The sequence below is a fragment of the Euwallacea similis genome, chromosome 5 (genome assembly GCF_039881205.1).
Source record: "Euwallacea similis isolate ESF13 chromosome 5, ESF131.1, whole genome shotgun sequence".
Classification (NCBI taxonomy): domain Eukaryota; kingdom Metazoa; phylum Arthropoda; class Insecta; order Coleoptera; family Curculionidae; genus Euwallacea; species Euwallacea similis.
Genome location: NC_089613.1, coordinates 2,334,051 through 2,358,762, shown reverse-complemented (window position 1 = coordinate 2,358,762; position 24,712 = coordinate 2,334,051). Strand labels below are relative to the sequence as shown.

The following is a 24,712-nucleotide window of genomic DNA, read 5'->3' as shown; positions in this document are numbered from 1 at the left end:
TAGATTGTGACTTATGAGCATGTGAGGTTATAGCTCCTTGTTCTTTGGTTATGTTTGTTTTTATTATTGTTCCATGTTGATGGTTGATGCAGAGATTGGTTGGTGGTCCAGATTTTTTTTTAATTTACAAATATACATTTTTTATTGTAAAATAGAGTAATTCCTCATCTCGTTATATTATTGATCTCTTCTTTGTTTAGAATTAATAATGTCAAATCCCAATAGAGGCAGTGATATGGCTGGCAATAATGAAGATGAGGAGCTAAGTTTACCTAGGGCCAGTATTAACAAAATGATAAAAGAACTGATTCCATCTGTTAGGATGGCTAATGAAGCTAGGGAATTAGTTTTAAATTGCTGCACAGAATTTATCCATTTACTGAGCTCTGAAGCCAACGAAATTTGTAACCAACTGAACAAGAAAACCATAAATGCCGAACATGTTTTAATGGGTAAGTTCAAGTTGTGGGGTTGGGAAATGTCAAGCTGCTTGAGGGACAGTAAATTAGAAGTGCCCAAAAGCTGTCAACCCTTGTGGCAATATTATGTAACAAATTACTTTGAAAGTAATCCTGTTTTTAAAATTGTAAGGTCAGATCAAAGTGACTATATAATTTAAGGCTAAAGTATCATTGTGCTGGTAAGTTTCTGACATCTTCCTATCCTCCAAAAAGAGGGCGCTCTATCATCTTTAGTATAAATGCCTATGCATAAGTACTACATCACACTCATCCTCATGTACACTAGATTCTCAAGAACATAGATGGAGGGGAAAATCAGTATTCTGAGGGCCATGAAAAGGCACTGATAATCATTGCAACATCTCAAGTCATACATCAGTCTTAAAGCTTTTTTCTGCTGACCAAAAAGCTTTGCGGCCCTTGGCATATAACCTCTCACAAAACTTCATATGAGATATGCAGGTTCGAGACTACGAACTAAGAAAACTTAAACGCTCCTAAAGACACTAAATTTAACCGATTTCTTATGCCAAAGACTTCCCTCAGTAATCCCCTGGCAATTGAGCCAATTTGTATGCCCCCGTCAGATTCTGGTCCAATATCATCCTCAAGAACTTAGCACCTACTTAACACCTCTTGTCACATATAACTGTCAAATAACTCTTAAGAAGGTCACCTTGATAATTTTGGTCAAGTTCAAGCACAGTTTATTGCCGCAAAACCAATATTTCGTTCTCATATGCACAGCCACCGAACCTACCATCGCCTCGTCCTGCTCATCCTGAGCGAAAGGATGGACCTGTTGTCGGCAAACAGTGTAAATTTACTCAAATTGGTACTTTTCGGTAAATCGTTTATCTACAGAACGATCTAGTTTTCATGGTAGAAACTTCAAAGACCGAAAAAGAATTGACAAATAATATGAGTTTGCTTTGTAAACATTGCTTTTAAGACGCACCACTTCTCACGTACAAGGCGTTGAAGTTTTTATTTTTAAAACGTTTTTTAGATATCACTCAAACGAACTGGAATATTAAAAAATCTTTGGTGGAATAGTATGTCTGATGGAGAATCACTATTTCCTTTTTAGAAATATTTCATATTATCAGAATTATCTCAAAAACTATAGAAGCTGTACGGAAAAACGAAACAAGATCATGAACTTTGACACCACATATCTCAGAAATTAATAGTTTTCCGACATACAGTTAGACGATATACTTGATGTAAAATAAGACTCAACAGGGCAATATTTAAAACAAAAGGCTGATGATGATTCTTAATAAGCGAAACATCGTAGTTTGAAGTTAAGACATTCGTGTTGAAGGTTATCAAAAAGTGCAGTGGAGAATTTTTTGTATTTAGAAATCTCGCACCATCCCGGGAAGAAAAGCGAAATTGAGAAATTTCTCTTTTCCAAAATATTCAATTTAAAAGCATGTTTATAGGTCTGTTTGTACCATACAACTCCTTCCTTGAATTCGCAACTCTTTTTACGAGATCTCCACCCTGGCCCTTCTTAAATTGTATATAGTATGTATATATTCCGGGTGTCTGTGAGGTATATTAAACTGCATTAAAGGAACTATAGCATTTGTTAATTTTGTATTGAGTTCGTCTAAACCGGATATGATAAAATTATACTTTGAAATAGGATCCTATAAGTTATATACAATATACAAAATATTTTTCCCCCATAATCATTTCCAATTAATATCTAAATTTTAATGATTTTCTATATCCATGCTCGCCCACAATGCCTGTAATCTATAACATCCGAACATGAAAGGCCATTTCATTTCCCGAACTCGTTCGTTTGATTATTTCGTGTGGCCTTGTTTTATTAATTTTCTCATAACTTTTTCGATAAGGAACTTGCCCGGATATGTTTTTTTCGGAGTCGCAATTTTCATGATTATATTTTTTCTAGCATTGGATAAATTAGGATTCAGTGACTACCATGGAGAGGCAGAGGCAGTGCTCAAAGACTGTAAAGCCGTTGCTGCGAAAAGAAGACGACAAAGCACCCGCTTAGAAAATTTAGGAATTCCCGAAGAAGAGTTATTAAGACAACAACAAGAATTGTTTGCCAAAGCGAGACAAGAACAGGCTTACGCCGATCAGCAACAGTGGGAACAGTTGCAGGCTGCTGCCCAACAGGCCCAATCTATGGCAATGTCTAGTTATAGTGACGATCAAGACGATTATTCTTAAGCGTAACCTTTATATGTATTTTATATTAGTAAAATTTTTATTGTAGAACGTGGAATTTTTTTAAGAAATCCTCCTCGAATCTAGTATACAGGTTGGTCCAAATTGAATGAACCTAATCACCTAATAACTCTCATCGCTAAACTTTATGGCTATAAATAATTCAATAAAATTCTCATCATTTCATAACCACCATTCAGAAATTTTGCCGTTTGAAACGAAGGAATGAGAAAGTAGGAAGATACATTGACGAGATCCAAAGTGAAAACCTGACGATTCCGTAGATTTCCGCAGATTTTCAAGTTCAAGTTCAGAGTTTTAATTCCAAAAAAGTCGCAAAAAATTGTAGACCCTTTGCATTGTCCTTAGATTTACGTGTAGACAAGATGACTTTATCATCTCTTACTCAAATTAGTTATAAAAAAATTAAGAATATTACCTAACAACTAAATTATCATTAAAGTAAACGAGACAAATTTTTTTAAAGTAATTTTCAATACTTATTATCTTCGGAATGGTTTAACCAATCTTCACTGATTAAAAAATATTCTTACAGTGCAATTTTTCCATATTTATATGGATAGGATTTATTTTAATGCTATTTTTTTTGGCGTATGGACTTCGAAAACTAATGGAGAAATGTTGATCGACTTCCGCAGCCTCAACAGTACCTATGTATTAGCCACATAGGATTTTGGTGGCGTTGAACGAGCAATAAAAAAGCTTTTTAAACATGCACGTTAACGGTGCCCTTGGACGTACCAAAGTCGAAAGAATAAACAAAACCATCATTTCATCTTAGTAGGCTTAGAAAAAAATGCTCATTAAACATTAGTGCTCTTTGAATAGTATAAAACTAGCACTTATTCCTAAGCCTACTAAGGTGAAATGATGTTTTTGTAAGTTTTTTCTACTTAGATAGGCCCAAGAGCATCCTTGTCATGCATGGTACTCCAAAGAAACGTGTCTAAAGGTGTTAAATCCAAGTTGTTAGGTAGCCATGAAATCCTTCCGCCTCTCCTGATCCATTGAGGGTATGCGCAATTTAGATATTGTATTACCGTTCGGATACTGTGTCCAAAAGCTTTATCTTACTGCCAAACTATACGCCGCACTTCGCCCAATGGTGATTCATTTAACGATTCTTCAATTTCTTTCGTTAGTTACATCATATACGTTGCCCTCGTAAGGCTGCCATTTAGAAAAATAGGGCCTATAATCCGATTCCTTAATATACCGCACCAACGTCTTTATTTCCCAAATTTTATGTGGATTTTCACGAGCCCAGAAATGCAAATGTCTTCTATTTGGCATCTCGGCGGTCCTGAATGTTGATTCATCCGTCCAGAGAATGTTTTCAAATAAAGCTTGGTTATCATCCAAAAATTCCAACATGTTTCTGCAATATTCAATTATTCGTACCTTATCTCTGTCGATTAGATGTTGAACTTTTTTGTATTCAAATGGACGATATTTATGCCTATTTAGAGTACCTTGAATTTTAGCATAACGTATTTGTAAGTCTCGAGCACCATTTTTCATCCATTTGTTTGGATATTCTAAATGGTAAAAAATAAGCTTAAAAGTAATACAATTCAGTAGATAACGGATATGATTGTAGCACAAACCTGTATAACACAATAAAACATTTACATCTTCTCGTTTAGTTTTCTTTTTTCTCTACAAAGGTTTCGACTCTCCAAATAATCGGTATATGTTTTTAACGTGTTGAGTGAGGGCGCACGTCTATCAAGATATAAATTATAATATTCTTGGAAAGCTCTATGCCTGTTTTTGTTATTTTTTATATAACATAACACTATATCAAATCTTTGCTGTTTACAGAATCCCATAATGAATTAAATTTTTAAATTTAACATTATTTCGCAAACAGCAATTCACCTCGTAAAGTCTGAGAAAACTAAAATAATATATAGGGCATCCCATTGAAAAAAACAAACATTTGGTCTGCCTCGTTTTATGGGACGCCCTGTAGCTAGATAAATAGATTACTTTATTCCTTTAGATGAATCCCTACAGCTTCTGTATTTGGCATTTTATTCTAAAAATAGAAGGAAAGAATTTTAGGGGGAGGGGGGTTGTCAAAACAAAATAGATCACCCTGTATATTGGTGCTTTCCCATCTCAAATTGCTTATATACATATAGCCCTAAAATTTATCGAGAATTTTCAATGCACTTATAGTGCATGTGATAAGAAAATCAAAAGTTGAAGTTTCAGAATCTTTTTATCCGCAGATATTAAATCTCGAGAATTAATAAAAAAAAACTTTGCCCTGTTCTTTTTGAACGGCAGTTTATTTTTAACAGTTTCGTACGTGCAGAATGCAATATATTTGATTAACCTTCTCAAACTATCGATTTCCAAGAAACAGCAAAACATCCCAACACAATGAGGTGGTTGACCAATTGAAACAACCCCTAAAATCGATGAAAAGCGTCTCGGAAAATATTGTGAGGCAGTAGTCTGGGGCGTGTCAACGAGGCGTCCACGCCGCTACATGAACTGTATCTATATACGCTTAAAATTTTGTCTGTTGTTATTGACATTGGCTATGAGACACGTGAATGTAACTTTAAAAAAGTGTCTTACATTTAAGAAGAGTTAGCAATTTGTAAAATGTGTTTTTGTAAGTATCTTTGAGTGTTAACACATCATAATAAACATTGATATTTAAACTTAAGTTCGCGGCTGGAGCTAACTCATTAATGTTAAATTAACCTTTTAGCAATATAACTATGGAAATATCTGTGATTCAATCAAGGACTTACTCTACCATTTTGGTTCCTCCAAAAACGAATTTTTCTACTTCGAAGCTAAAACGCCAACCACATCTAGACGTGCATAACATGGAATTGAATCGGACCATTTTAAAAATTAAAATAACGAAGTCAAATTACACTGAAAGATGGAATAACACCGATTTCTATTACAATGTGTCTAATAGTACTGATCTGGACTATGACTATCAAATGATGAATGGTAAGTGAATCGCATGTTAAAAACGACGTAGATGCAGTATAGTGCAGGGAGTGGTCTGTTTTGAAATTGCCGTATAGCCACACTTATTCAAAAAGAATGGGAGGGTATTTAGTTAGACAATTGTGAAATAAAAAGTAAAAGTGGCCTAAAAATTGGCATTCTGACGAAACTAAGTACTGTCAGTTCCTGTTTCCTTAGAAAATAACCATTAAAGGATCAACGTCTTTAAGAATCAAGTTTTTCACAATCTAACTACGCTATACTGTTTCCTGACCAATAAAACTGCAGATTTTCGTATTTTAGCGCGTGGTAATGGTTAAATTATTTAAAATTATGCACGTCTCTAAAGGGGCTGATAAATTAAAACAAAGGATTTTAGCCTCGTTGACTTCAAATTTTCAAACGATTTCTTAAGACGCTAAGAGAGACCTTTATTTTTACTTGAAATTTTTTCACACAATATAATTTATCAATTTATGAATATCTAAATTCAGGGGTATCTCTAATAGGGCCGAGAAACTAAATAATTATTTTGGGAATTATTATTTCCGTTATAAAAAAAAATATATCGAACCCTTTGCATATCTCTAAAGATCTCTAGAGAGACCTGAAATATTTTAAAACATTCGAAACCAGGGGCGTCTCTAAGGGGGTTGCGAAAATAATAAAAAATTTTGAATAAAACTTCAGTTTTCGAAAATAACAATTCTCCAACTCTCTTCTGAAACTGGAGATCTCGATTTTGAAGTTCACCAATTTGCAAACATTTCACTTTATTACAAAGTCAATTTAATTAAAATATACGAAACTTATGAATAATATTTTGCATGAAGTTTCAAAGTTTTTGAAAACAAAATCTATAATATCCTCTTGCACAAGACCCGACACCTTAATTTTGATATGATACTTTTCCAATAACTTCAATTTAATAAAAAATTGGTTTGATTTATGCAACTGAAACCAGGATCGTATCTAAGAGAGCTGAGAAATTAAAAAAGAATTTTTTGAGCAAAGTTTCATGGTTTTCCAAATAGAAAAAAATCTCTAACTTTCTCCACCACCCTGGAGACCTCAATTTTGATCTTACAAATCTCTAAGACTTTCCATTAATCACAAAATCAATTTGATTTAAATATCTGATACCAGGGGCGTCTCTATGAAGGTGAAAGTCTAAATAATTTACTGAAATGATTCAGAGCTAACCCTGAACTAATCAAAGCCCTATCTGAAGATTCAAAATGTTTTTAACATTTATTTGTTTCAGGAACAATAGACGATTCTCCTTGGGCAGCATGCAAAGAGTGGACTCCAGCCCAACATAGTCTTTTTCAAACCGCTAATTTTTTCTTTGCGGCAGCCTTCATCGTGCCAGGGAGTTTCAAACAGAGTGTCCTTTTAGTAAGGTAATATAGTAGATTTTCTAATGAAAAGCTTCTTTAGGATCTTTAGAATTCAGTCTTTTAATTTTAGGCCTTTCAAAAAACTTTTGCGATTGGTTTTTAGAGTTATAATGCTTCTCGTTTAGCTTTAAAGGTTTTAATACGATCAATGTGTCCCTTTCAGAGCCCTGCTTTCATTTGGATATTTCTTCCTAGCTGTATGGGGAGGTGTGGAAGTCTGTGCCCCGGATATTTTATTATGGAATGTAATGATAGTGATAGTAAATTTTACACATACTGCCTTGCTAACTTGGAGGTTTTTGCCGCCAACTTTAACATTGGACTTAACAGAACTTTATATTAAGGTAATTAGTGACCTTATTAGCCACTCTCATCAAGATCAAAAGGTCAGTGTAATAATCAACAAAATAATTTTGTCATATATTATACTTTAAAAGGAAATTATGAATATTACTTGATGTATCGACGTTGTGACGTTATGATGTATCAACGTTGTGAAATACAGGATAGCAAAAAATGTTCAAGGATTTAAATATTCATTTAAATAATATGTTCCTGTTAAATAAAAAAAAAACTGTATTAGTACCTACGATAAAGTTTTGGCACCAGGCTTCGAAAATATTTACCATAAAACATGTTCCCTTAAAGTCTTAAATAAAGTTGAGTATTCTTCAGTCTATCGATCCTACAAAACCAGTTATTTTTTTCAGATATTCAAGCCTCTAAGCGTAAGTAAAAAACACTTTAAGGAGCTGGTGAAGGAAGCTAAAGTTCAAACGCTGGAATGCGGTGATATATATGCAGTGGAGAACGTAAGCCCTGCGGACGAAAGGCTGTCAATTTTACTTAAGGGAAGGTAAGGATTTACAAAATATTTCCTTCCATCTACAAAAAGTACTGCTGCAAACAAATCTAGCCAGTTCGTTGATTTAACAAATACAGGGTGTTGCATGGCACGCTGTACAAATTTTAGGGGTGTATGCCTATATACGACACTATTCACCGTAGTTTACCTTTAGTAGGAACTCGTATTTCGTATACTAAGCATGGCCCCATAACAATGAATTGAGACACACAAGAAATTTGTTGGAAATAAACCATGTCTTCGCACATTCCGAAATACCACATCGGATGTTAGGTGATTTGGTACTTTTTGTATGTAATCTGACCGAAGTATTTATCGTAGAAAATTAACTTTACTAAAGCTACTTTTTTTATAGAGACGGAATTGTGAATACAGATCTCTGCAGATTTTATCAGTATTGACTTTTGCATTTTGATATAACTAAATTGCCTGATCAAAGCTCTGCAAACGACTGAACATTCTGTGATGAATATATGTTAGGTGCTAATACTCCCTACACGCACCACGCAAATTTCCTTTATAACTTCCAAAAATGTTCGCAATGTCGGCATAGTGTTCTTCAATAGAAAACTGCGCAGGTGTTTTGCAAACAAAATAATTATATCAAATGATATCATATGTTAATAATAATTTATTGGCATGTACACAAAAATTTAAAAATAACGTACTACATTAAAAACTTCTCATGCGTGAACGCTTATACCTCGGTAACCATGGAGAATTTGAGACTTGTTTAAAATGGCAATGCGTCGTGTAACACCCCTTGTATTTCACACACTTTTACCAACTTTTTAGGATGAGGGTAACCTGTGATGACACCCATCTGCACTTTATCAATCAGCACCAATTCGTTGATTCACCCGAATGGGAAGCCAATCACGAACAATCTGACGATGTTTTCCAGGTGACAATCACAGCAGAGGAGGACTGCACGTATCTCTGCTGGTCCAGAATGAAGTTGGAGAGGGTCCTGAGACATCGTCCTATGCTCAAAGTTGTGCTTGATGCCATTATAGGTAATGAATCATATTATTGGTTACTAAACTGCTGGTGTAAAAGATCGATTTAGAATTTTTTTAAAATTAGGATCTATACAGGGTGTCCCTGAAATAACTGTACAATGCTCGACCAAAAATTCCTTAACCAAAAGTACGGCGTTCTAGGTAAACTTACCTATATCCAATGTAGCTTCGTTTTGCTGCTATAGGGCGCCAAAGCTTTTAAAGTAATATTGTTTTTTCGAAATAATTACTAAACACTTTTATCGATTTTCACTAACTTTGGAACTAAGAGTTACTACATAAATTGGCGCGTTTTGACGCGAGCGGGATCTTTTTTAACTTGTGAAAATATTACAAATGGGGCGTGGTTCGTAAATAAAAGTTTGTATTTTTGTCACAAACTGTACGAATGATTAATTTTTTTTCTGTCCCAAGCTGACTATTCTGAAACATTCTTGTCTCTTATAAAATTTTCAGCCGGTATACAGTTTTCTCTACAAAAAATTATTTACGATACATTGGAATTCATCATTGTTGTTTAATCGAAACGAAAAGTCTTAATTCTAAATTATTACCAATTTAATTTAATTCTTATAACAAATGGTAAAACGAGTAGAATATTTGAGTTAAACGATATTGTTTGCAGGTAAAGACATAACACAAAAGCTTTATGCTCTCAATGAACACTTAAGTGGTTTAACGCACGAGAGAAATAGGGATAAACGTAATGCATTATGGGCCAAAACACACTGTAGAAGCATGTCCATGGATGCAGTAAATACGGGTACTACTGGGTTGGTCAGATCTCAGGCTTATAAATTAGCCAAATATAAGGATAATACACAATCAAATACTAAACGTAAGTAAGAGAATCTTGGTAATTAACGTTTTATTATTAGTACTTTTCTTTTCAGTTGGATCAACGGGCCGACTTCCAGCTCAGGGGAAACAATCATGGGTACCACTTGTAGCGACTCAGTTTCCCAAAAAGTCCCCGTTTATTCAACAAAACTCTACTACAAGTCTACAAATTCCGGAAGTCCATATGACTCCACAACGCTCAAAATCTCTAAAAGGACCCAAAAAAGAAAGGGAGGTTAAATTTCAGGCACCTATTAAATAAAATATCTACATCGATCGACTAATACTTCTAGGTATATTTAAGGCGAAGTTTTTCCTTATATACAAGTTATCTCTGAAAGAATGTTTATCAGAAGTGAACATAGCAAAAATTTAAACAATATACCGGGTGTTTCCGAAAGGCGCGTCTGCTACAAAATTTACACAATTTTTAAACAAAAACTTTAATTTTTTATGATACCCATATTCTGGTATTTCTAAAAAGCGAAGTTTGTCACTATTTTTTAAATGCGAATATGGACATTCCTATGTTATTGACACAGGAAAAATAGTGAATATCTATGCTGTCTATTGGTTATCCATTAAATTTTATCCCCCTAATGCCCACCTTAACTACAATATTTTCATATTGCACGAATTGTTTTAAAACACCACATGTACGCGTTATTTACTAGAATATATCGTAATTCTGCAGATAAATCATATTATTAATTAGTTGCCTTGGGTTTTCTACGCTATCAAAAGGTTCCAGAACTTGCCTTCCAAAGTGGGTATAAGTAAGCTATATTTTCTAATCTTTTAAAACTGATTTTATATACAACTTACGTAAATGACTGGAAACAACCGGCTAAATATCTGGAAACACGTTGAATTATACACAGTGGGACATAGAATTTGCTTTGAGTGGTATATCTACAACCTTGTTGCGTTAAATAGTTAATAATAGCCTCGATGTATGTGCCGTTTTATTTAGATGTAAAACGTTTCGTACTTCCTTTTTTAACAAAAAGCTTTCTATAGGGGAAATTCAGCAGTTTCCAGATTTTTAACTTGCCCTGTGTGTTATATATTCAATATAGTGGATGTTTAGCATTGTTATATGTGTATAAATCTATATTTGTATGTTTATATTTGTCGCGTTTATATCATATATGAATAAATAAATAAATAAATAACTGATGTTGTAGAAAAAAATTAACTTCTCCATCAGTTATAAAACCTTAGAAAATTTCCCAGTTATGTATGATAAAATTTTTGACTGAAACATCATTTATACATTTTTTTATTGATATTAAGAGATTCAGGTTGTCAAAATTAAATAAGGAATTGAATTGATAAGGGTAAGAAAAGAGCTTAAGTTCTTCGTGGTCACGTTGAGAACTCCTTATACAAAAAAAAAACAAACAACACGGAACTACTATTAAATGAAACTTATGTCGTTGAATGCTGTACAATTTGCGCCAAAGACATGGAACAAATTCATTTATAATTCAGCAGAGATTTTTTGAAAAAAATTTGCTGATTAGTGTCCCTTTATTTTTAAAAGCACATCTCTTAAAGAAGAAGTGACATATATATGGTGTGCCAAAAATTATATATATCGTTAAAGTTAATTTATTTAAATGGAAACCCCAATTTTTTATTTCACACAATGCATCTACATGAAATTCTAGACCAATATTTCACCTTTCTTGCAAACTGATTAGATAAAAAGCAACTACACTAAGAAGTCACATATTAGGAAGCAATTTTTCCAAAATAAACTGAACGCTGATGGCTTGTTTATTTTGGATTATTACAATGATTATTCTATAAAAGAACAAATATTTCAGTGCACTTTTTCATATCTACGTCGAATGAAAAATGATGTGTGTCATTGGATGTACCTTGATTTTCATGCAGAACATATAAAAAATTGGGCTTTTCATTTGAAAAACAATAAACTTCACATGCGATTTTTTCATATAAAATGACCTTATATTTCAGGAGCAAAATAACGATTGTTCCATGAACAAAGAAATTTTAAGAGATATTCCTAAATTATCTCAAATTCATTTTTGTTTGTTATATCAATTCAGTGGACACAATTACGTGATTTCCATGAAGGTACCTGATGAACATAATGATACTTGAGGAACATATCTTAGCATGGATAACACTAATCAACACACACTCACAATGCCTAATGTATGCAACTTCCGAAACAACTAAATTTGTTTAATATTTTGTTCCATCTGATGAGGTTTTAAGGAATCTGAATGCAATCCAATGCCACATTAACAAATAAAAAGTTGAATATTGAATCACAGGCACATAACTTTGAATCATGATAAACTGAATTGCTTTATCCTGGGACCCAAATATAAATTAAAAAACTTTACCAGTTTCATGCACAATACCAATCTGTCTAAAAGTTAAGGGAAAAGGCTCCTTAGACGCCCTATGAGGGTCATATTAAAAATAATTTTAAGAGGGGATTAATCTTTCTCAACAAGGGGAAACAAAGTGGAATTAATGGTCCATGAAACTGGGTCGGAAGGACTTACTAGTATACCTTAATACCTTAGATATATAGTTATTACTCACAAACATAACTTCAAACTATTTTAATTACATTCCAGTTATAAATAACACAATCCCGCAGCTATAGAATCAAAGCAAATATTTTTAAGGTTATGATGAGGTATAGTGACAAATGAAAAAGCATCTGGTAGAGTTTATGTAATATTATCATTCTATCTCTGTCGCTCAGTCGTAGGACATACGAACCCGAAACAAGGATAGATATATGAGGGATCAATTCTGTATTAAATATTGACGTTCTTAACCGGCTTTCCCTTGATGTTTTCTTACTCTGTCTTACTTGTGGTGACCAACCAATCTCTCCTTCTGACCTATCTCTGTATTAAGTAGAACATCCCCTTTAAGTGGCGCTGAATCACTCGACATTGGAATGTCTGGAATCTAGGTCAGTAGGTGAGGTTCTTGGAAGCGCCATTGTCTTTTTTTATTTGAAGATCACTTAAAACACTTCAATTAATGTTTGAAAGAACTAAAAGACATAAATGAATGACCATGCATTTGACAATTCATTAATTTTATCTTATAAAGACATTGATTGAAGAAATCAGATATCACCTCTTTACACAATATTCAATGCAGTACTTGGAGTATAATGGAAACTACATTAATATGCCTTGGTCAGCTATTTAAACAGAACTGAGTGAGTCCATTCCAGTTCTATATGCCTCTTCTGATGCCTCACAGAATCCAAGGATATGAGCACTTTGGACGGTTTTTATTGTTTTTGACCATCTCTAGAGTTTAGTAAAGTTAAATGTATTACAAAAATTGAGCCTCTATTATTGACATTACTTTTATTCTGTCTGGGTTAGAAATACGTTTCTTTTAAAACTGTCCAATTTGGACCAACAGATTTACGTCTGTATATATCTTCAGCGCTTAAAAAACATCCTATAATGCCAATCATCAAGGTTGTTAATAAAATTCTAACAAGATAACTATAAAGTATAAAATATATTTAACATTTCAGATAAGAATACTTTCACAAAAAATATCACAATGTTATTCTATGTTAAAATCTAGTAAATGTTAATAGAAACATCGAACCCTTGAATCTAGAGCCGTATTATCTTATAATATTCAAAAATTAATTAAAAAATAGAAAGCTTAGCTATAAAATTAACAAAAACATAACAATATTGCAATGATGGTTATTGTAAATCCTCATCAGGTTTATAAACTATTGTTCAATCAAATAATTGTAGACTTGTATTTTTCATCATTCTTGATCAAAAATCTAATGGATATCCTAAACATTTAACAATATTGGCGACAGTATCGTAAATCATTTAACTAAATCCAAATGCATGGACACGCAGTATAATACATAAATGCTATGAAAGACCATCTTCCATATTCAAATTTGGAGACCAGATTTTGATCGATTTGTCTTGACTGCCGGTAACTATCAGGTTTCGATCTTTTGATATGTCCACTGTTCGAATTGCCGCTACAAAAGAAAAGTTATGTTGTTTTCGACATAGTCGCAGAGTTTTTCAACAGGCGATTTTAGAAAATGAAATATAATTTGCTTGAAATCATTTTTTGCACATATTTGGAATTTTACTAAAAGAATCTCTTATTTACAACTATTGTATTTTACCAGGAAAGTCTCAATATCATACCAGAATGCGCTTCAATTTCCAATAAAACTCGCACTTCAAACATATCCCATATCGACAATATTCCATTTTCACAACCAATCGCTAAAAGATTGTTCTCCCATTTTAGGCAGCACACTTTAGAGGGAAATACTTTATTAAAAACAGTCATTCCTACAATTATTATGAAGTTAAAGCAGTAATTATTAAGCATGTCAAGCAGAAGCTTTGCCTGTTGCTACTTCTAAGACTTGAAATGTTCCATTATCTGCCCCAATGGCGAGTTTTTGCCCATCCGGGCTGTAATCCAAAGTTCGGATACCAGTTGATATGTTTTCGTATTTTTTATAGATTGTAAAATTTATAGTTTCCCATATGTAAATTTCTCCATCTTCAGTACCGACAGCAAAGCAAGAATTTTCACTAAAAAGGAGATTTAAAAATATAGTTTAATATTACTTTTACCAAAAACAAAAAATGAATGAGTTATTATTAATTTTTGGTTTTACTTACGGATTAAAAGATATGCAGCAAACTGCCGAATTATGATCAAGATGTTTAAACAAACATTCAATAATGATATCCTTAGTTAAAGGTGTAACAGTCTTCCAGACTTTCACCGAACAATCGCTGCTTCCTGATAGTAATAAATCAGATTTATTCCCGTATGAGAGGCATGTTATCGCATCTTCGTGAGCGAGAACGTCTATAGTTATTCTTCCATAATCCATGTCGTATAACAAGCTGTGAAATATTTACATTAATATTTCTCTAAACTTGCAATTTTATTGAAAGGAAATAACACCCGATATTATAAGACGGTATCTTTTAAAGCAGTGGAAATATCAGGCCATTTTTCTTCATACAAAACTTGTTCAAAATTTATCGACCTTCAAAATTCTAAAAAGAAGAATGTTCGTGGTTGCTTCCTATATTTCAAATTATAAAACCTTGGTTTTAACTTATGCGTTCTCATTTAATATTTTTGTTATACCCAACCAGTCTCGCATGAAGTGAGTGGTGCGTCGAGTTTGAATAATTCTGTACGTACAAAATTTAAAATCGAGATGTCAAAAACATAAAATAAAATTAACAACAAAAAAGAAACTTTAACACCCTGTATCTCAGTAACAAACGATTTTTAGAATACAGTTGTACATTTCTGATTGAAAATTTCTTTCAACATCTAATTTCGGGACGCCCTATGGTAGACAAGGTGTGCACTTAAATATATTTTTTACAAAATAGTTATATCGCAAACTTTTGCACAGAACCTTTGGATAGTACCAAAATCTAAATGTTTCAACCAAATAATAACTAACTTGTATTACGTTAATATTGCTCACATTTGATTATCCCAACTCCCAATGACCAAAGTATTAGACCCAGGCAGCTGAACACAGCTACTCAGAGGCATATTTCCAATATTAGCGCTTCTAGTTTGCCTCTTCTGTGATAGTGAAAATACTTTCAACCTGGAATCGTGACCCACCGAAGTAATCCTGGAGCAGTCTTCACTAATGATAAGGTGACTCACTGTGTTTTTATGGCTGTTAAAAGAAGTCTTCAAGTGAAGGTCGGATACAGACTTCCAACTGTCTAAAAGCCACAAGAAATAATCAAAAACGTTGGGATTGTCGGTAATATTTACCTTCTAAGACAGCACTGTCTTCCGCTATTTGATAGGGTTCAGTTAAAAGAGGAATTCCAATTTTTCTTTGAGGGTGGGGAACTCCAAAGACCCGTTTAGGGATCTGTCCAAATTCCATTATTTGCACTTCAAGAGCATGCCTCTCATTAGGATCCTCAATAGATTCTAAATCTACATTTCCCTCGTAACATAAATGATAAAATACTGGAAGATAATAGTTCAGAAAATTGATGGTTAATTAATACTCTTTAAAAAGTGCTAACAATTGTGAGCTTTAATCGCCTCTTCTCCTTTCTGCTTGTAGCCAAAGATTAGATCTATCCATTGATGTAAATTTGACGATACAATATGACTTTCAAGTGCTGTTTTCAAAGTTTCTATAAAATGCTTAGGGCTTTCAGCCCATGGAGGAAGTTCTACGTCTCCTACTTTTAAATTGTTATGACGTAAACCGAAATTGATGCCCATACTGTTTAATAGAAATTTCCCTAAAATTAAATTTGTTTATGATTGTGTTTTTTATCGCTTGTAATTAACGCTAACCTTCCTGAGAGGTATCATAAAATTCTGGAATCAATTCCTTAAAATCGGACATATTATTAAAGCAGTTTTTATATGCATCCGCCACAGAATTGAACATCCTGTCTGGATGATCGAACCTCCCGCCTTGTAGACACAGTACATAATGCGGATATAATCTTGATAAATAATATAAAACAAAACCCGGAGTGGAGTAATGAGATCCGTATATAAATCTAGGATCGGCCATTTCTTTGTAACTAAAATATTGGTATGATGTTTAATAATGCTAATCACAAAAGATAATTGTTACCTACCGATCTAGAAGTCTTTCTAACCTCTTCGGGTTTAAAGCTCCTACAGGCTTCGCTAAGTCTCGGTAATTGTCCGGATTTTCAAGATCTAAAGTCTCACTTAAATAGTTCGATATAATCCATGGAAAGACGGGATATTGGGTCAGATCATTTATTGTTCTGTCACCTAAACTATAACAAGTTACCTTATGCGTTTTTGGGTTTAAAAAGAAGTTTATTTCAAAAAATTCGATAAATATTTTGTATTTACTGCACTCATAGATAATGTGCGGTGTACAATTCCAAATAGTTATTCTGGTATGTAATTTGGAAACACATTAGACAATAAATGAATAGTAAAATGGGTGAATTCTCAACAAAAAAATGATAATTACGATAATTATAGTCTTAGTCGTAGATAATATAAATATTATCCTAAATAATATAAAAAAGCTATCGTAATCATTATCATCATCGATAGAAATTTCATTTTTTCCATCACATGCTTAAAACGAATATCAAAAATATTTTCAAAATGAACTGTTTAACAAATGGATCGCGTGTAGTAATTTTCAAACGCTTAATTTTCGAACTTGCTGTAATCAACTTAAACGATTTTTATTTAGTTCCTTATGTTGTTCAGAGACGCAGAAAATTTTGTGAAAACACATCTTTTCTTACGTTAGAAAGTATGTTGAAAATTCTCTACCTAAGAAGGTTACAAGCTTCATATCAACGATCGTTATGATACAAGTCGCGAAATATAAACGTGGGAAGTACCTAATGTCTACGGGTAAAATTCGAAATACATTAATGAACCACCAACATATTATTATATTATTGGTGCCAAGAAGTGTGTAATTATGCACAGTATATAATCTTATGATGAGGGAAGAGATTGAAAACAAACTATTTTTGTCTCCAGCTAATGGAGATGAAGAAAAGCAAAAAAACAGTTTCTTAGGTCCACCTTTGCAAAAATTTGCTTAAAAATCATATAGATTATAATATATCCCTTTAGTTATTTAATAGACCATCCATAATTCCTTTACCTTACTTACCTATTGATATAAAGCAAATACTCATAGTTGGATATAATACCATTTTGCCATTGCAAGGTTATCACATTTTGCTCTAAATTATCCAATTTCAGTTCTGGTTGCTCCATAATTTTTTTATATAAATTGTTCCTTTCAGTAGGGTTTACAAAAGAGAGGTATATGTGCGAATTGGGACAATAAATTTCTAACCCCTGTGAAGATCTTAGAATGAAATAACTTGACAAAAACACATACTATTACTTGCAATATGTCTCAGCAGAAAGCGTCTTCTAACTATTCTTTTAATACTGTTCAGATTTATTTTTATCACTGGATACTGAAAGGAAGATAAAACACTTTTTTGATAATCTTATTCTCTTTTGCTGCAATACAAATTATTTGACACACTTACAGGATCAATATTATTATAAGGTTGAAAATAGAGTCTCTTTGAAGATAGAACACATCTCCCAGGGTTAATGTTGAGTGGGCAAACTTTATCTGCTCTCATTTCAACAACAATTTGCTCATATAAATCCAACCATAAAGGGTCAAATGTTACTCGAGAATGTCTTGAACATACAATTGCAGCAATCTAAGGTCAATTTAAAAAATAAATTAGAGTTAAAAGTAAAAATTTGTTAAGAAAATATAAAAGAAAATATAGAGCATACTTGCCATATTTGATTGTTCTACTGAAGGTAACGTAGAAGCCCTATAAAGTTGAGAAATCATTGTCAAGCAATTGGAGATATTTGCATAATTCAATAAAAACAGGAAATTTGCTGTCTCTTTAAATTTATAAGGTGCAATTACATTGCCCTCCAATACTTCTATGTATTCCTTACAATTAATGGAAAGGGCATTTTTATTCTCTATAAATTTGGTGGTGCCCTTCCACTTCTCAATTATAACACATTCTTTGAAGTGAATCTTAATAAGGGGTTTTGTGAAATCCTTGGGATCAAATACCAGAGATTTTGAACACATTTTAAGCCTGCCCTCTTGTTTCTTTATATCATATGTTTTTCTGGTTGTGTCTGGTGGCACAAATGTGCTACTAAAGTCTTCAAAGTAAATTTCTCCTGGGTCTAGCAGAAGCAAGGAAAATCTAGAAAAGTTATATGAAACATGATCTAATTATAATTGGTCACACCAAGAATCAAACACACTAAGTTATCAGTGGTATTTTTCAACTAATTTTTATGAGGTTGTCTAACAATCAGATTATCACCCAAAAATAAGTTAAAAACGATTGTCCATGTTCGTTATAGTATACAAGGGAAGATATGCCAAAATTCTATGAAGAAAATTGATTCAAAAAAATTTTGAACTAGTTTTAGCATTTTTTCAACTTCCCATACATCCATTGAAAGACCACCTTACATACATATTTGGCTAGTGATTATCCCTTTGGCTATGGGTGACATAAATTTGTTAGAATAAAATATATTTTTTAGGGAGCCCTTATTTATCTGACATTGCCTTCCAAACATGAAGTAAGCTAAGTATTATTGGCTTTTATGAATTATGGCAAAAAATTCTTTGTTAAATTGGTAAAGATGACTTGAAATAATCTTGGACATGAATGTTGGAAAACAAAGTTAACACATGTGAATAGAAATTTAAAAAAATATTTATTTAAAATGAGGGATAAGCATAATAATAATTTTTACTATGTGGTCAAAATTTATTTCACATTTGGTAAAACTGTTGAGGAAAGAACAAAGCAAATTTAAACATGTCTGAGAAAAAGCACTTGCAGGAAACTTAACATGTCTGAAGAGTGGAAAAAATCAGAACCACAGACAGACATCAAGTCAAATTATTATGGGAGTAACTATTATTAGTACATTTGCCCACTGGGGTATGTTAATTGTGGTGTTTCCCCTCATTTTGTATCAAATAACCTTGAATAAAAGAGAATGATATGTATTGAGTGCCTTGAGCTGTGACATTTATTTGGAAGTTTCTAAATGGTTATGTTATAACATATACATGTTGGAAACGACATTCTTTGGGAATCTTAAAATTTAATTTTAATTTACCTGCTTTTGTCCATCACGAGAATAATATAGGGAATTGTGAAATGAATAATATTTGCTTAACTAAAAACCTTAATAAAAACACTTTTTACGACGATTTCACTTTTAACTATTCACATAAAAACAGAAAACATCTTATGTATAACGCAGTATTTAAGTAAAATGTAGTAGTAACATTTTAAAGTTAATAATAATTGTTGAATTGTTTATTTTTCTCATATTGGTGTCTGTCATCTGTCTTATTTTCTGGTATGAACGATCTATGCCAGCGTTCACAAATTTATGACTACTGGCATAATGCTGGAGGAAAGAATTACGTCATCGAGTATGCACTTATATCGAAAATGCCTAAACAGTTTTATTTCAAGGATTATTATACATATTAAAATCAAGCGGTTTCTGGCGTTAATCTTTTTTTAATCTGTCGCTATTTATTTAAAGTGGGTACGATTCTAAAAATTTTCGTAAACTCATTATTTCTAGTTAGTTTAAATTAAAACTAACCCAACGCTTTTAGAATTTAAACGCCTCAAAACGCTTCAAAATAAATTGGGTAAAAAAAATTATATTTATGTGAACTTGGGTTAATTTCTCATTGATGAATTTACCCTAAATTTGAGTAACTTCAACTAACTTTATGGGTGTTAAGACTTTAATAAGTCATCTTAGTTAAAGCCACTTTTTCCAAATTTAATTAGTTTTTCACATTTACCCAAAATCCGGACAAAATTAAATTGGTGTCGTTGAGCAAACCTAAATTACAGACATCCTATAGTTCATGTAACTACTAATTGAGTTAAGATCTTCATAGTTCTCCTTAAAGTTAATTAAAGTCAGTTGACATAAATCGGTTTGTGGCATTATTCTCTCTGCGACAAGTTATTTGATTATTACTAATTATTTTGAATGGTTGGAATCTTTAAAATTTCATTAAAGTCATTTAAAATATAACTAATTCGAATCTTTATTGGGAAATTTGCATGATCCAAATTTGCCTTACAGCATGTTACACTAAACTCACATATTATAACTCCTATACAGTGAGTTGCAACTGATTTCTCCTCTTTAGAGTGCTTCAGATTTGAAACAAACGAAAATAATCTCAAAGTAGATCGAATTCTCATAGTTTTTCTTAAAGTTAGTTAAAGAAGTTAAAATTGAAGTAAATATAATTTCTAGAATTACTTTTCTGTAGAAGTGACGCAAACTCTTAAGGGTGGTTAGCACGCTCCAAATATCCTTACCTTATTAGGGTATTGATATAGTTAGTTACAGAATCTAGATATCTATCAAAATCTGAATTAACCCCACATGGCCAGGAAATTAAGGGATTAAAGACCCCTCAAGTTTTCCTTACAGTAAGTCAAAGGAGGTCAATTCTGTTACTGACTTAATTTTTTTTTTTTATTTAAAAGCTCCTGATTTTTCGGGAAGTCTAGAATTAGAGCCTTTCAAATTTCTTTAGTTTTTCAAGTTATTTCACATCTTATCAAACTCGAACTGACCTTCAGTTCTAATTTAAAAAAATTTATGAGAATTTAGATTAGAGCGTTTCAAAATCCAATCACCTCAATTTAAAATCAAATAATCAAATTATTAGAAAATACTGTCAAATACAGGACCCTTATTGATTTTATTGTCGACATTATCAGGGGCTGTAATTCAAGGGGGGAACGTTAATTGATTTTGCACCGATACAGGAGAAATTTAGTGGTAAATGAAAGTGTAATATAAACGCTATGGGTTAATATAAGGACTTTGGGGTATAAATACTTTATTGCTTTCCCATATAGGTACATTAGGAATTTATCGGTAATAATGAATATATGAAATTGCTCTACTGATACTCATAAGTTGTGTTGAAACTAGGTATATTTCCACCATCAATCAATTTGAGCCTCAATTGCAACATAAATTTAAGACGCTCAATCATACGGTAAGGGCAAAAAATTCCGTTTAAGTGGATAGTTGTGTTATAATAAGAACTAAATTTTAATTCTTTTTTTACAAAGAAACAGGCAAGACAAAGACATATTTAATATCACACGCATGATATTATAAATAATTCATGCAACTGCTAAGGTATAATAATCATTGTTATAGTCTGAAAATTCGTATCCTCTCTGATTACAAAATATGGATTCTTACATCATAACGTGAATCAATTATTTCACGAGAATATGAAGTAGTCAAGTAATTTACTCACAAAGTGAGGATTTCGTGGTAATTAAATTAATGATTACAAGAAATTAACGCGGGGTATCTTCTTGAAACTCAAATTTTTTGTAGCAAATTAAAATGTCTAAACAAAAATAAAAATGTGCTAACAAAAAGATGTAAATAAAATGTCTAAATAAATAAAATACAGTACTTAATTAATAAATAATTGTTAATTAATTCCACAGTTCGCAATAAAATGTTAGTAATTGTTATTGGTGGAATGGGTTTTTTTATGATGAAATTACAATTTATCGTAGTAAACGACACAACAATGTGAAAATCCCGTATAAGTAATTGGCAAAAACCACTTTGAAGTGATTTTTCAGTTGAATTTGGTTTAAAAATTTTCTATTGTTCTCACTAAATCTGAGTTTTAATTAATAGCTTGGGGATTATTTGCAATTGGGGCAAGGTCGAACCGCAGACCACTCACAATTACATCGTTCTTCGGCAGTTCATATCAAATAGAGGGTATCCATTCAACAGCCCCTCGGACTCCCATGAGTTTATTTGTGATTTCTTAAATCAATTAGTTATGGGGAACATATGTGAGGCTAATAAAGGTGAATTTTAAAATTAGTGGCCACTCTACAAGGTGTCCTAAAAAGATGGGTAAAAAAAAGCGGCCATAAAGTGTAGTTTTTTTAATGGTACCATTTGCATTTTTTTTAGGTGATAGAATCCTCTCTTAATCCTGTGTTAGTTCCTAGATTTTTTTAACTCTGGGATGCAGTGACTCGAAGCTATGACATCTTAAAAGAATTTTTATACCTTTGCAGAGCCTCATAAAAAATTAATATCGCAGTAAGCTCGAGTTAGATTTTGATCATTTTAGGACAGATTCCCATGTAAAAAACCGTAACAAACATGAACACTCATTTAGCAAAAAACACATTCAGGGTGTTCACAATAAGAACTTAAATTTTCTTGATTTTTTCAAATAGGATGATGTATTTTTTACGAAGTAGAACGAAAGAAAGAAAATTCAATTTTCGTCATTTTGGTGTAAAATAGTGTCATGTTTATCTTAAATGTTAATGGAATTATTAATTATTTCAGGAAAATTTGCATTTATGGCTAAGTGCTTGAGTGTTTAGCATGCGTAGCCATGGTTTCGATGTTATGTTTTTTGAAAAGCTAATATTTAATTTTTTTTCGAAAACTTCGTTTTAAAAATACATACTTCTCATACTTGGCTCTGGCCACAATTTCCTCTACATTTTCTCCTGTGTTAAACGGTTCCGTGATAAAATATTCCTTCAATGTCTCACCCACTTAAAAGATTGCTCTGTACGATGGGCATTAGAACCAGGCCACTGCTTCAGAATCAACTCATTTGTGATTGTAATAAGAGGGGGAATTGCAGGGCTTGCCTTTATGTGGAATCTCTGGAAAGCCGAAATATATTACAACTCACCGATAGCTATCGGCTTACAGTAATGCACTGGAAGGGCAATAAGGATTTCATTTGAAGCAGATGTAGTAAGTGCCATAGGTTATCCCTAAACTCTATTTGAGGTGAAACTTCAAGAAAACCCTTATGTAAAATATATTGCTGTTACCAAATATTGAGAGATAAGTTTATCTAATAGAAGTTTTAAGGCACCCTTGGCATAATTTTAATAAGGAGAAGGTGTGGTAATTAAGGTAATCATAGTGGATAAATGATGTTGATGGGCGTTCTGTACCCAAATTTGTACACACCTTTATTACAAAAGTTGGGTGTAGCTGCATTACATTCTTGGGTTTATATCGATAATAATATTCTTTTACATATTTGTAATTGCTTATCGGAGTGAAAAACACCTTCCTTGGGTCATATATCACAATGATGAAATAATAAGGAATATTTACAATATGTTAGATCATAATAATACAGGGTGATTCAAAATTGGGTTCAAATATTAGATAAATAGCATTTTTAAGGTCAAAATAAGACCATTTCTTCCTATAAACCTGTGCCCTAAAATGCATCCTTTAGAAGCTGGAATCGAAAATTGGCCGAAAAAAATCGATTATGTCAAATTGTGACCACAGTTACCGATCAAATTTCATGAAAATTTGCAAGCCCTTGCTTTTTTAAGGGCCTTATTCATTTTTTGCTTCAAAAATTATGTGTAGTCTCGCGCATCTTTACTTATTTTGACTTACCTTGCTCATTGGGACATCATTAAGGGCTGGAATAAAAATTCTTCTAAACGTTTCGGTGACAAATCGGTCACGGTCTTCAGTAGCCAAGGAAAAAACGGTAAATTAAAATATATGAAAGGTGAATATTTAAATACAGTGAAAACTCCGAAATTGGTCTCCTTAATCGCTGAGAGATAACAGTTTCTTATTGCATTATTAAAAGGGCCCACGTCACGTGTTGTTTTCATGGTAACACTTATGTCTGAGTAGTTTTCATCAAGTGTGACACATCATTTAATTCAATGAATCAAAAGCTTTCCAAAAATGCAATAAAAAGTTCAGGTCCATATTTAAAAAAATGAAGTTGATGATGGTTCTCAAATTCCGAAATTGTTGAATTTAAAATCTAACGACTTCATCTTATAAAGGAGTAAAAGTGTCCATGAGTCTATTTTAATACACCATGAAATTAATTTTTAAAAAATTCTTTAAATAAATTTAAAAAAATCATTTGTGGTAATTTCGGTTTTTTTCGATTATCTTCGGAAGTAGTTGGGATTTTTCAAATTTTAAAACGGCATTTAGCAAAACTCAAAAATGCGCAATTTTGCCCCAATTTAAGCGATCTTATATCTTAAATGGTTTTCGTGATCTCAATGGCCAGCAGCGAATTTGAATTACCCTGTACAGGATCTTATGGTGTCATAACCTTTGAAAAGAACCTTATATTAAAATTCAAATGTATATGATATAAGCACATAGATGTAACAGAAAAATTTCTTGAGTGCTTTAGATTATCAAACCACGACTTTTATTGTGCTATCAATG

The 24,712-nt window shown here is 32.4% G+C and overlaps 4 protein-coding genes across 5 annotated transcripts in view; 3 read left to right on the top strand and 1 right to left on the bottom strand.

The window, feature by feature from the left end:
- nmo (serine/threonine-protein kinase nemo) overlaps nt 1-21,416 on the top strand; it is a 194,354-nt gene extending 172,938 nt beyond the window's left edge. The window contains exon 13 of the transcript XR_010752172.1: nt 21,404-21,416. The gene's annotated coding sequence lies outside the window, so the exon portion shown is untranslated. The remainder of the gene's footprint in view (nt 1-21,403) is intronic.
- NC2beta (negative cofactor 2beta) lies at nt 14-2,723 on the top strand. 2 transcript variants are annotated; one of them, XM_066390747.1, is made up of 3 exons: nt 14-146; nt 201-452; nt 2,392-2,723. In XM_066390747.1, exons 2-3 carry the CDS (start codon nt 209-211, stop codon nt 2,673-2,675), a joined length of 528 nt encoding a protein of 175 aa, XP_066246844.1. In that variant the 5' UTR covers nt 14-146; nt 201-208; the 3' UTR covers nt 2,676-2,723. The 2 variants fall into 2 exon arrangements, with proteins under 2 accessions (XP_066246844.1, XP_066246843.1); XM_066390746.1 differs by having other exon boundaries at nt 65-98.
- On the top strand, nt 5,081-10,981 carry LOC136409070 (blood vessel epicardial substance-B-like). Its single transcript, XM_066390353.1, has 8 exons — nt 5,081-5,322; nt 5,422-5,675; nt 6,940-7,078; nt 7,239-7,419; nt 7,786-7,931; nt 8,736-8,956; nt 9,588-9,800; nt 9,856-10,981. The coding sequence occupies exons 2-8, from the start codon at nt 5,432-5,434 to the stop codon at nt 10,062-10,064; spliced, it is 1,353 nt and encodes a 450-aa protein (XP_066246450.1). The 5' UTR covers nt 5,081-5,322; nt 5,422-5,431; the 3' UTR covers nt 10,065-10,981.
- Nucleotides 13,323-19,680, bottom strand: LOC136409307 (protein FAN-like). Its single transcript, XM_066390726.1, has 14 exons — nt 19,538-19,680; nt 18,168-18,600; nt 17,902-18,084; nt 17,755-17,826; nt 17,511-17,701; nt 16,474-16,641; nt 16,181-16,416; nt 15,901-16,125; nt 15,638-15,841; nt 15,333-15,585; nt 14,500-14,730; nt 14,219-14,409; nt 14,011-14,160; nt 13,323-13,835 (listed from the first exon to the last, which is right to left on the bottom strand). Exons 1-14 carry the CDS (start codon nt 19,549-19,551, stop codon nt 13,720-13,722), a joined length of 2,667 nt encoding a protein of 888 aa, XP_066246823.1. The 5' UTR covers nt 19,552-19,680; the 3' UTR covers nt 13,323-13,719.
- Nucleotides 21,417-24,712: the final 3,296 nt, after the last annotated feature.

Bases quoted from the DNA above. Each gene is read 5' to 3' on its own strand.
- NC2beta (XM_066390746.1), top strand. From the start codon at position 74: ATGTTGATGGTTGATGCAGAGATTG. The intron at 99-200 runs GTTGGTGGTCCA...TTCTTTGTTTAG, and splicing joins GATGGTTGATGCAGAGATTG to AATTAATAATGTCAAATCCC. The intron at 453-2,391 runs GTAAGTTCAAGT...TATTTTTTCTAG, and splicing joins TGCCGAACATGTTTTAATGG to CATTGGATAAATTAGGATTC.
- LOC136409070 (XM_066390353.1), top strand. From the start codon at position 5,432: ATGGAAATATCTGTGATTCAATCAAGGACTTACTCTACCATTTTGGTT. The intron at 7,932-8,735 runs GTAAGGATTTAC...CCAACTTTTTAG, and splicing joins TCAATTTTACTTAAGGGAAG to GATGAGGGTAACCTGTGATG. The intron at 8,957-9,587 runs GTAATGAATCAT...TATTGTTTGCAG, and splicing joins TGTGCTTGATGCCATTATAG to GTAAAGACATAACACAAAAG.
- LOC136409307 (XM_066390726.1), bottom strand. The intron at 17,702-17,754 runs GCAAGTAATAGT...AGATCTTCACAG, and splicing joins GCTTTCTGCTGAGACATATT to GGGTTAGAAATTTATTGTCC. The intron at 15,586-15,637 runs GTAAATATTACC...TGTGGCTTTTAG, and splicing joins AGACAGTGCTGTCTTAGAAG to ACAGTTGGAAGTCTGTATCC.